At 42.8% G+C, this 12988-nt stretch overlaps 1 protein-coding gene across 2 annotated transcripts in view; it reads right to left on the bottom strand.

Moving 5' to 3' along the window:
- Window positions 1-2555: 2555 nt before the first annotated feature.
- DCAF1 (DDB1 and CUL4 associated factor 1) overlaps window positions 2556-12988 on the bottom strand; it is a 50071-nt gene continuing 39638 nt past the window's right edge. The window contains exons 23-24 of one of the 2 annotated variants that reach the window (XM_064156486.1): window positions 7279-7405; window positions 2556-3595 (exon numbers count right to left, since the gene is read on the bottom strand). In XM_064156486.1, the coding sequence (XP_064012556.1) occupies window positions 3537-3595; window positions 7279-7405 (186 nt within the window). In that variant the 3' untranslated portion in view covers window positions 2556-3536. Of the gene's footprint in view, window positions 3596-7149; window positions 7406-12988 lie in introns of both variants that reach the window. The other variant, XM_064156485.1, reaches the window with a different exon arrangement.

Here is a 12988-nt window from a genome sequence, read left to right as displayed (position 1 = left end):
GTGCTGGGAAGATACTGCTTGGGAGTGGGTGGTATGTGTCTTTCAACTCCATACAACAGTGGCAGTAAGGAAATGGCAACACAGTAATGGTCTCTGTCTCTCTGAAAGTTATCTGAAACTCTGTGGGACTGGGTTGTGAGATGGAGGATTTGGTGTCAGGGTTAGACGAAATTGCTCTGTAACTTGAATAGGTGTCTACAAAAATTAGTAACTGTTCTGTCTTACAAAGCCTCTAACATCAGTTGTTGGCCATCTTTACTACCACAGAAAAGTTTCCAAAAAGGCTAGCCTGAGGCAGTCCCCAAGTGCCCAGCAAGTGCAGCCAGTGCTGAGCTCATAATAACTTAATTGCCACCCTTAGCTAACATGCAGGTTCAACTGCTGACCAGCCCTGAGGTTTCTACCCTCCTCTACCAGCCATGGGCTATATGACATTTATTTGTGTCCCATCACACCACAGGGATGATTACACAGCCTGTACTCCATGAAGCTGCAGTGTACCATATGGCCTGAGGTGTTCACTCTCAGTCCAGTCACAGAGTGAAGAGGACCATGCTGATACAAGGGCTGGGATAGTGTTGGAGGACACCCAGCATCTTTCCTGCAACGGCTCCCTTTGTTTGCAGAGCAGGTAAGTATCTTAATCTGCTGGCAGGACATTTAAATGCCCCTTCCATGCCCTAAGCCAAGGTCTGCCATGCCTGCATAGAAGACATGCTGTATGGCATCACATCAGCAACCTGCTGTGTGCACTCAGGATTACAGGACTTTTTCCAAACACAATGCTTTTACATTTATTACACCATGTTGGCAGGGGAAGAGGTGATTTTCCAAACACCAAGATTTCCTCCATCTCAGCTAGCTGTACAATTATGACCTGACTTAAACAAAAATCCCTGCCATCCCTCAATTCTGAATCCTTGTTTTGCACTCAGCCTATCAGTCACCCTACTCCCTAGTACCCTCAAATGATGTCCTACAAGAACAGAGGGGACATAGGGCAAACAGTTTCCCCACAAGTGCCTAGGTAACTTCAGCAGCTCTGCTATGAGGGCCATGTGCTCAAGCAGGCAGTAGTGAGTGAGCTGCAGGACACAGTGATCAGCCCTGCCTCCTTGGCCACAGAGCAGGGCCCTAGCATGCTCCCTTAGGCTCTACTCAATAAAGTTCGGATAGGTGTGGAGGGTAGGGATGACACAGGTACTTACTGGCTCAGTTTCAAGTCAAGTTTATAAACAGGAACTCCATCCTAGATGTTCTGATTCTTCTCACAACACTGGTTGGTAAATTTCTGAGATAGCCAGGCCCAAACCAGCAACAGATGCAGCCAATTATAGCTGGGGTGTAATGCCAGAACAAGACAGGGACATCTGGCACAGCATCTCCCTCTTTTAGTGGCAGCCAAGTACATGCTTTGTTTTTCTGTCTCCTCCTGAGCAGCACATTTTCTAAGGTAAAGTTGCACAAGATGTTTTTTGATAAGACAGAGGCTGGCTTCCACAGCTGTTGGATGGCACGTCCAATTTTCAGTCCCCTCCTTTAATCAGAATGCTGCTCCAATTGCTGCTCTTAAATGCTGTAGTAATCACAACTCCTTCATCTTTATCGACTGCTGGGTACAATTATCCATTGCAAGTTGCAGTAGAACCTCACTTTTTAATTATTAACAAGCAGCCCTGGGTAAGTGCATTGAGTAGATGCAGTGCTGGAGGGAAAAAGCTATTCCTTCTCTCAGTTAAAAATAAAATCCTTCCTCTTCAAGCAACAAAACCTTAAGGCTTAGCTGAAGTTATCAGTTCTTGGTTGAAACTTGTAGCATCAAGGAGTGAGAAGCCTGCAGCTCCCTGTTCTGCCTCAAACACTACCCTGAAAGTGGCCAAAACAGAGAAAGGGTAAAAAGTTCGAGTGGATATTATCTGAACACCTAGGAATAAATAGTACATTTAGTGGCTTTGTCCAAGCAAGCAATGAGCACTTACCTTCCAGCTCTGACTCAGACCTGATCTGTGCAGTTGTGTACAATACACTGAAATCAAACACTCAGCTGCCAATTTATTCATCCTCTTCCATGGGCAAAGGCCTTTTGTCATGTACCAACAGGAGCACTTCATTTCCCTTCTGCCAGGACAAACACAAGGCAGCCTATGTATGCCCACAGCACACATGGGTGCGAGGCCCAGTGCTGCTCCTGCCTGCACAGCCAGCAGCAAGGTGGCTGAACCACAGAGAGGCTGTGCTGGGGCATCTTTACAGTCACAGCCCGGCAGCAGCAGCACCATGGAGTGAAAATGCAGTGCCACACTGCCCACAACCCTGCCAAGAATTCAAGGCTGCCAGGCAAATCACCACGGCAGATTAGAACCCTCAAGCACCATGCAATGTTCATCGTGCAGCCCTAGGAGTCCCCGTGGAGGGGAGGAGCCTGCACTCAAATCTCCCCCGTTTACTTTGCCCTTCCTTACTGCAGTGGGGCCACTGGCACACAGAGCCCTGCTTCTGCATGGGTGGCAGAGGAATGCATGGCTACAATTCACAGCCATAAACAAAGACAGGAGTTGTATTTAATTTTTTAATAAATACACTTTACATTAAAGAAAAAGGCCTTCAATTTGCAGTTTCCACACAGGGCAAGGGGGGAAGGGGGGGAGGGGGGGGAAGATTAAAAAACTTGAACCACAAAGGGCAGAGGGGAGGAAGTGGGCTCAAACTTCAATCTCAGTTCTCTATGTCTTTAGGAATACCAGGCTCTGGCTAGGCCAACCCAGTATTTCAGCCTCCCACTATGGCTGGGATCACAGCAAGAATCTCCGCTTCCAACAGCCTTTAAACTGTGTTCAGTTACCAAACACCTCCAGGGCTCTTCCCTGGAGGACAGAAGCATCTGAAACACCCTGGTGCACTAGCAGGTGTTCACACATGTTGCTTTTATCTTTTAAAAAATAAAATAATATTTAAACTAAAAATATTCTCACTCCTCAACAATATTAGAAACAAAGATCCTCTTATTCCACTTTGTAGTTGCATAAAAATGCCTCTTCTTTTAAACAATTCTTCTCCCCATATCCTACCCCATGGTAACAAGATATTACAGGAATACAAAGTTTCATCCCCTCTTGACTAGAACACCTCTCTTTTTTTCTGTTGTTTGTTTTTTTTCCTCCTTGTTTGCTTGTTGTGGTTTTTTTTTTTTTTCCTTTTTTTTCTTTTATATAAAACTATTTCTGTTCTTTAGGAAAGAACTTTATACAAAGAAAATATATTGTGAAATATCTTCAGAAGTTTTCTTGGGAGAGTTGTCTCAGCCTAAAATTAAAAAAAAAAAAAAAAGGCAGAGAGAAAAGAGGCCTAACCCCAGGTCTCTTTATTATAGAGCCTCAGATTGACTCAAAGCAACACAGCGAGTAGGCTGGAGTTCCTCAAGTCTTCCCAGGAGAAAAACGATTGGGGTGCTCAGAATTGGTTTCCAATTTGGTCTCCTGTCTTCTGCTGGGAAGGCAGCATTTCCTCCTGCCAACACCCCACCTGGCAGTCATTCCTCACTCATTCAGAGACAGGATTATGTCATCCTCCAAGTCAGAGTTATCTGAGCTGTCGGCTGAAAAGGAAACACATAGGTTATGTTTGGTTTGTGGAAGAACACAGCTGTCAGGGCTGCGAAGCAAGGCAATGCATACGTAGCTACCAGAGATGGCCACCACCTGCTTGAGACCAGCAGCTCCCCAGCAATGACAGAGGCAGTTAGCACCATTAGTGCATTTCAAATGAATTAAAAGCAGTTAGCAAATCTGCACCAGAGCTTGCTTCCCCTGGTTAAAATAGAGGGTCCAGAGGACAGCAGCTTTAGCAAGTGCAGTTTCTATTAGCTGGCAGGTTTTCTCCCCATGACAAGATGGGAGGAGGACACCAGCAGTAAGTTACCTGCACATGAGCTGCCTGCACAGCTTACTGTGCATGTCTGAGTGCAATGGCTCTTCATGCTGGGGGCTGGACAGATGTGGCAGTCATTCCTCACAGCTGCTATCTGAAAGCAATCTTGACAGTTCCACCAATCTGATGTGGAGAAACACTGTCTCTGTATAATGTGCGTGGGGCTAACTCATTACGTAGTTAAACTCAGACTTTCTCAGTCCTAGGTTCTTCTTGGCTTGTCACTCCCTTCTGCACAGCACAACAGAAGATCCCTCCACTGAGTGAAACCAATCCATACATTCCCCTAGCAACCCAGAGGTTTCTATAATGAATTTAACTACACGACACTCACTAAAGGAGACCTGAAAATTGTGCTCTTCATGGTTTTCTTCACTGTGGTATAGAATGAAGACATGAAAGGCTTTGCCAGCAGCAGCACACACACACACACACTTTTTATCTTAAAACATAAGATCTCTCCTCCCTCAGCTGTGCCAGAGCTGCAGCTGTGCTAGCAGCTCTGGCAGCAGGAAGTCTCCTGCCTTACCTTAGAGGTGACGTTGGTTCTTTTTCTTATGTGAATTCATTGGATGCTGCAGTTAACTAGGTGTTAAAATAGTTTAAAAAGAAAGAAAAAGACACCAAGATTTCCTCTTAGCCATCTCAGTTACACTGGACCTAAAATGCCTGCCAAGGTAAACAAGACCTCCTGAAAGGTTCACCCCTTCTCAGATGCTATCCTTGAGAACAAAAGCAAATTACAGGCAAGCAGTAGAGGACACAAACCCCTTCCCCCAACCCTCCTCCCTGAAGATCAGCCAGCTGCTCATGTGCTGTGATCAGTGAGGGATGCTCCAGTCTCCCCACTCATGACATTAAGCCTAAGCAGAAGAGTCATCAGTGCTCCCAAAACTACAGCCACATAAAGAGAGTTGGAAGACACCGGCCAGTGCTGCAGCTACACTTAGAAGAAGGAAAGAAGCACAACCCAGAAATTCTGTGGAAGAATAGAAGCTAAAAAAGTTGTTTGGTTTGGTTGCTGGGGTTTTTATAGACACCAAAATAAAATGCTGAAAAGGGATCTCCCAACTCTTTATTCTCTGGTCCACTACAATTGTGAGCTCCATATCTATAAGTAAACCTTACTGCAGTTAAAATGTTTGGCAGAAGCTTAAAGACCTGTCTAGAAGTTGCCATTTTTGATTACAGAAGAAAACAGGAAACAAGTTAGCCATGCTGCTGGTGAGAACTGCCTTTCTCCCTTCCAACCTACATCATATGCACATTTCAAAAAGGATGCTCCATTGGCCCAGGAACAACCTCATGTAAGATATGCACAATGCATAAACTGCTTTGGACAAGATAAACAGATCTATTCTCCCCAAGGTAATGACAAAGAAGGAAGACAAATTTATACTTAAAGTTCTCCATGGATTATTCCTGAAAAGGAAACAAACCCTTTTCTAAAGCATGAGGAAACAAAGCTATTCAGGCCCATATTTTAACTGTTGTTTGAACCATTTTGAACCACATTTTTACAGTTATGCCCAAAATACAGCAAGGATCTGCAGCAGGAAGCAATCTAAATATAGCTCTATGCCTCAGACCTGTACTTTGCAACAGCATCAGTGCCCTTACAACTTTTAATTCTGGAATATAGCATAAGCAAAGGAGAGGGACATTTTAGTTGCTCTTGCTGGGTGATAAACAAAAGCAAGCCAGGTGAAGTCACAGAGAAGCCTCCACAGAGCCCTCACTCATCAAGCCCTGTGCAGGGACCACGCATACATCAGCCTGGCAGAGCTGCACTCTGCTGTAATTTCCCAAAGATGCTGCTAAGCAACCTAACAGCCATGGGCTGGAGCTGGCTGCAGATCAAAGGTGTGATCAAGAGGCTCTGCCCGTGCACAGTGTACAGATGTGACCATTACATACACAGTGCTCTGCAGAGCACACTTCAGATAACTGTCAAGTAGCACCTGGTTTTGTCACAAGAATGATTACTGAAATGGACTGAACTTCCCTTCCACGCTGCCCTTTGGACATTACAACACTCAGGGTGCTCTCTTAACAGCTTCTGGCCCTGCACCCCCTGAAGCAGCAGAAATGGAGCTGTGTCAAGATCTTGCCAGCTGCTGGGACAGAAGCTATCTGCAATCCCCAAATGTTGCACGGCAATATGCTGTTAGTCAACATGAGCTACGTAAACATCCTCTATGGTCCTGCACTGTGTGTCTACTGCCTTCAAGAAAACAGCAGCCTAATCCCACAGAATAAGTGTGGCAACCAGCTATGGCCACATCCAGAAAAACACACGAGCTGTACTTCAACAGAAGAGAGGGACATGTACGAGTCTGCCAGATACATTACTGCCAAAATAGAGGCTAGGCATCGGCAGAAAACATTGATTCCCACCTCAGCTCTTACATTTATCACCTATCACTGCAGGACTCACCTTGCACACTGTCATTATCTGAAGTTAAGAGGTTGGTAAGGATGAGTAACTTTATTATCCCCATTTTACTGCTTGGAAATTGAAAAGAACTAAGTGGCTTAGCCATGCACACTCAAAAATTGTGCTGCAAGCAAAGGAAAAGAATCTGGTGTAACAAACCCCAAGCCTGATGCTATCCTACTCACCTTTCATACACACACACACACGCACTTCACTAACTTTTCAAATCCCTGTATCCATGGAATGCCACAAAAATTACAATTTAAATTTTATCCCAAAAGTTATGTTAGCTTCAGAAGGGTTTGAAAAAGGGAAGTGAAGTCAGAAATGCCATGTTGGTTTTGTACTTTAAGCAATTACAAAACAGAAAGAACGGCACAAAGAACCAAAAGGCGCTTTTCTGTCCTTACTGGTACAAACAAGACAGAGCAGACAGTAGAGGTAGCAGTTCAACCAGTGTACCCTTAGAGGACAGACAGGCAAGCAATTAGGCAAGGCTTCTTCACATGGAGTTTCTTGGCCTGCCAAGTTCTCACACATGCACCTGGGAGCACTTGAAGAAAGGAGATACTTTCCTTTCTACACCTCAGAGTAATCCTCTCAGGTAAGTGCTGTTTTTATTGACAGATTGTTTTGAGAGGCCATAGATAATCAAGTACTACCATTTGTGCCTTTCATATCAGTGAAGGGAAAAGTCAATTAAATAACTTCAGGGAGGACTTAGATAGATGTTATTTTTCAGGACAATGTCACCTGTGGTCACCAAACTGGGCACGCACACTTACTATCTCCAAGAATCAGCTCAACTTCCTCATCAGCATCAGAATCCTCATCTTCACCCTCATCTCCCTCTTCCAGGAGGGTGGCAAGCTCCTCATCATCGGAGGGAGAAAAGTCATTTTCTCCATCCTCACCAGCATTCTCATTGTTCTCATCCTCCTCCAGCTCAGCCTCCATTAGCTGGTCTGTATCTAGATCATCAAGGTCATCTGTATCATCATCATCTTCATCATCATCTTCTTCCTCTTGTTCTTCTTCCTCCTATAAAGACAGCAAAAACAGTCCATTGTAGACGTTAAAGCAAATGTAAAATGGAATAATTGAAGAAAACACACCTACAGTTTTCACTTTTCTCCATATCCAGACATCACACATTATAGACACTTTCCCATCACATATATAAACATCTCTCCACAACTTTTGAGAAGGACACACAGTAACACCTGTTAATCCATGGCTTTCTTTGTAGTCTTGTACAAACTGCTTTAGTTTCCACCGGACCAAATCCTCTCCTTTACATCAAATAACATGCAGCATTGTATGTTCAACCTCTCAGTCACTCCTGATTTAGATGAGGTGTAAAATGTGAAAGATACTATTAGCATAAAACAATCCCTGAATCACTCAGCTTCAGGTGACAAAACTGTTTAAAGCAGCTCAGAAGCATCATCTTTGGCATCTACCTGTGGATGAAGGCCTATCAAATAAGAACGTGCATTCAGTACAGGAACTGAATTCCTCACAGTAGAGATCAAATCCAGAAATCCATGTCTAGCAGATAAAACTGAGTGAGAAGCAGCTGTTGCAATGCTATCATTCTTCCAGACAAGTCTGGGGCCAAGAATTATCATAACGAGGCAGGCTCCAGGAGGTATCCAAGATTCCAAAGAAGGATTCAATATACCTGCACATCTCAGAGTCACACCCTTTTTCCCTAACAGAATGCTCTCATGTGGCAGGAAAGCAGCTCTCAAGTCAATCAGTCTTAATTGACTCATTGTTTCAGTAGGGAAAACAATTTGCAAAGTTAGGAAGCAATTAAGATAGACACCTAACTACACACTTCAAGGGCTGCTTTGGTCCTCAAGCTCACCACAATCACATCGTGCTGTTTAACCCGCTTCATTTTCAGATCTGAAAGGACAGAGGAAAAGACCTCACTGTCATCTCCCCAGCCTCCATTTTCTTCAGTCAATACTATAAAAAAATAAAAACAACCCACCACACCCACACACATCTAACATCTGTTGCAGGAAAAGAAACAAGGAATGCAAAAAAAAATTGAGCAAATTTTATTGTCTCTTCACCTGCAAAAGTCAGCCAAGTCTTCTCTACTGACTAGAAGTGCTGTGATATTTAAAGTCAGACTACAGCATATAAAAATATTGGTTGGCTACACACAGATTTCTTTCTGAAAGTATAAAATTAAACCACTCTGTGTTAAAACCTATGCTTCTTTCAGACAGTTACAAACTTTACTTTGAGGCAACGAGTCCTCAATTAATGTTGCTGTTTGAATTGTATACACTGGGCAAGGAAATCTCTTACTTGCAAGTTCAGAGTGCATTGTCCCATGGGAAGATAAGCAGAAGAGTTACTGCAGCCCATATCTGGACTTGTGAAGGAAAAATCTGCAAAAGCAAGCTCCTGCTTTCTCATCAGTAGTTCCCAAGAGCTGTGGGCAATGACACAGGTGCTGCTAGAAAAAAGAACCAGCATGCACAGCAGATATGGAAAACAAGCATGTACCTGGGCTTATCTTCACTGCAGTAAACTGATCCACAGAACCCACAGATCAGCACACTCTGTATGACTTAAACAATATCAAAGAGCTTTAAAGCTATCACTAACTCAATTAGATGCCTAAAGATATGCTTTTATTTGGGTTCTTCTCTGTAATAGCTGCTTAGATAAGAACTTGAATTGTCCATGGAGACTTCACATTCCCCTCTGCTTCCTCAAAATATTCTCTTCCCCAACAGAAGCCACTTCACAGTTGCCAGTTATCTTTACAGAAGGCACAAAGGTAGTAGTACAGAATCACAAACTGACCATCTCATAACCTTCCCTCTGTAACACATTTTCCCTCACTATCAGCACTCTCAGTGCCTGGCATTCTACGTGCCTACTCTAGAACTAGGCGCACCATCCACCCAGCCAAACCCCTGCCTTCCTATGCAGTTCAGCTAAGACTGCCAACAGTGATGGAGGGAAAAAAAGAAAAAAAAATTAATGCTCCCTTTTAAACAGTAAACAACACTCAGAGGGACTTGACAGAGCCCAGCTTTTGAACTAAGGATGTCACACCTCCATCACTTTAGTTACGCAGTGATTCAGGTGTATTAATTGCTTGCAGATAGCTAAATCTAGGATTAGTTTACAGGAGCTTTACCTTGATAGACGCCAAGAACAGGGCAATTCAATGGGAGTCCAAGAGGAGTTGATTCACAGCCCAAACCAAGTACTTAAATCAGTAGCTCTCTGCCCAGCTTCCTCTGTTACTGTTTTATGAACTGTTCAGCTGTCACCACCTCACAGCTACTCTTTCTCTAGCCCCATGCTCACCTCTTATCACCACTTCTAAGTCAACACCTCTCACCTGCAGATGCTTTCCAGCAACAGTCCCTTCCTCTGAAAACATAATCTCTATTGCATGTCTCAGTTTGAATCATGTTATATGGCATCACTCTTAACTATTCTTATTTTCATCTAGGATGCTATATTTTCTCTACCTACCAAGCAGCTCACCAAAAGTCAGTGAAACTTTTCCTACTCTCTCAAGTCTTTTAGTTCATATTTAAACTGCTTCTATAAATTGTTTATTTTCTCTGAGTGGATTGGGTTTTTTTCTTTCTTGGTAAAGAAATTTATGTCTCCCCAAGTCTCATTGTTTTCTCCAATTTGGCTTTTGAAAAAAAAAAACCCTACTAGTTTACTTATCCCTCTCACCCTCCTCCCTCAAGTTTCTCCTAGAGAAAAGCAAACTAATTGTTAGTCATCTGGACTCTTTGAATTTATCAGTATTATTTCAATAATGACCTATTTCCAGCATAGCAAACAGCTTAGCTTTCATAAAAATGAACACATGGTAGTTGTTCAAGTACAAGTTCACTGAAGGATGCTTCATTCCAGAGTAGTTTCTTCTTCTTTTAGTGATTCATCTTTCTCCACACACAATACTCTTGTCATACCTTCTGAGGTTTGTTCTCTTTGCTTCCAAAGCATCTGTGTAGCATACTGTTACTTTCTGATTCTTTGTTATGCCAATTCTCAGGAGTGACAATGGACAATATCTGCCTTTCAGTTACTTAAAAGTTTCTGTCCAATTCCTTTCCCCCCCACTTCTTAACATTCACTGAACAATGGGCACTGGAAAAATCTTAAATACAGCCAACAGTCCTTCTAGAGGATCACACATGTAAGGAATTTTACATGCCAGATCACCTGATCTCCATCCTTCCCTTAAATGAGCAAGCTCAAACTGACTTTCTATGATCACAACATTGAGCTCATTCCTCATGAGTACTCATTTCACAGTATCACACAGTATTATCAGGGTTGGAAGAGACCTCACAGATCATCAAGTCCAACCCTTTACCGCAGAGCTCAAGGGTAGACCATGGCACCAAGGCTGCACCTACTTTTTAGCTTCTTAGCTACTTTGGTGTTAGACTTTCTCCTTCTTTATAGCCATTAGTAAGGTCACAGAGCCAAAAAACTTAGAAGCTTGGGAATGTGCAGAGTTACTCTATGTAACAAGCAAGGAATCTTACCATAGGCTTTTATGCAGATGTAGGCATGTGCAGATTTAATACAGGAAACAGCACACAGCATAGAGTATGTCACAGGGACAAAACATAGAGTGAAAAAATAAAAAGGCAGTTATTCTTTTAGTCTATGTAAGTAGGCTTAGCTTGTCTAACAATCACTACTTGCCCGTGACGAATGAGAAAGCATCAGTGACACAGATAACAAGTTCAAAGCAACTGGGCCTCTGTTGGACTGGCATGTTCAGATGAGACTCACAACCAGCCAGGTTTGTCTATTAAATGTTTTCTTTACTTTTCATTGCCCTCTTTGAGCCATGTGCAAGTCAAAATTTGGTAGGTAAAAGAACTCTCCCTCTATGGATGGGAATTTGAACCTTTTTTCTCTCTTTCAGCTTCTAACTGACATTTCTCATCAAACCTAAGGCAACTTTTATTTTCTGGGATCTCAGTTATTTTGGGAATTCTAGAAAGAAGTTTCAGGTGAGAGGAAAGAATCAACCTCTGATTTCTGTCACTGAACAGGCAGGATATGTTTCTATCCCTGCTGAAGTTGTTTTACCCCACACTAGGTCTAGCCTTCTGATCAATTACTTTTTTCTTTCCAGGAATCTCCTCTGTTCGCACTAACTGACACCTACTAAAACTACACTATGAAACTATACTCTGAAACAGCAGAATAGACTAAAGCAGTCACAGTTATTTGTCACAGTCTGAAACCACAGTAAGTAGTACAGGTACTGGGAAAACTTTGTATTTTTTAAAAACATCTGTTCTGGAGAATGCCTGTTCAAAAGTTGAGTCTTGTGTAAAAAGGTCTTTGATGGAAACCACTCTTTATTCAGCCTCCCTGGCTGCAACTAAGTCCAAAGATTTCTATTAAGGTGTGCAATAAACAAATGTGTATTATTTTCAGCTGAGACACCTGTCTGAAAATACTTTTCCCCAGCTATTATCTTGAGCAAGATTTCAAAATAAACCCTATCTTCAAATGTTACAGGAACAGCTCCTAAAAAGCTAAGAGTCTCTGAAGACATAAATCCTTCTAGGAAGCTTGTAGTGACAAAGCACCACCATGACCTGATGGCTCTCAAATACATATGCCAATACAGATAAGCATTTGTGGTGTTTTACCTCAGCAAGTGAGCATCTGCCTGAAAACAAACCTGTATCAAACAACAGCAGTGAAAGTACAGTGACACTGCTGCTGCAGGCCGATAGGGGAAAAGTCATGAAATAAAAGTGGGAACTGGGAGCACAAAGACCACACAGAAATTTTGCAGGGGAAAATCGTTCTTCACCCTGGCAAAACCACAAGTGACAACAGTGATTATATTCAAGTCCTTACTTCCCCCATGTCCAAAGCTTTCATTTCCTGTCATCTACAGCTTTCTAACCAATGTGAGAAGACAAATTACACACCTACCATCACCACCTCCATAGCCCAGAAGCACTGCAGGATAATTAACAATTCTTCAGCTCTGGCGAAAGAAGTAGAACACACTTTGTAGGACAGGGACAGCTAGGTGAAGCAACCTGCTGCTGAAGCCATACATCTCTCTGAACATGACAATAACTAAACAATCTACTTCAGACTCACAGGTGCAGCATCATCCACATGTACTACAGAGAGAAAAACAGGCTTTAAAGAACTAACATGGAAAGAAAAACTAAGAGAGGCAAAAATGCACAACCCAAAAATCCTGTAACCCACTCAGCAGATCACATCGTCCAGACCCCAGTTTCACAGATTTGAGTCTACTCTGTGGTCAGCAAGTTGTCTTAGGTTTAGCTGTTCTGATCACTGAGTATCTCTAAGTCTCCTTTTCTAGTCCATAGCACCTGCTATGTGCTATTTCTACACTAGAGCAGCACATCCACTTTGCTTTGCATCATTTACTCCAAAATTCCTGCTCTGCTTCACTACAAAAGACAAGCAGATTACTGAATGAAGCCGGGGACAGACACTAGCTAGTCAAGAAAGGGAAACAAGCAAGAACTAAGCAAGCTAACAACCAAAAGTTGCTCCAGCATCTGTCCCACTAGCTTGGATACCCATCTTACTTTTGCTAAGTCT

Source organism: Pogoniulus pusillus, chromosome 16, assembly GCF_015220805.1.
Source record: "Pogoniulus pusillus isolate bPogPus1 chromosome 16, bPogPus1.pri, whole genome shotgun sequence".
Lineage (NCBI taxonomy): Eukaryota > Metazoa > Chordata > Aves > Piciformes > Lybiidae > Pogoniulus > Pogoniulus pusillus.
The sequence above is the reverse complement of the archived record's forward strand: the minus strand, read 5'-3'. Positions and strand labels throughout refer to the sequence as shown.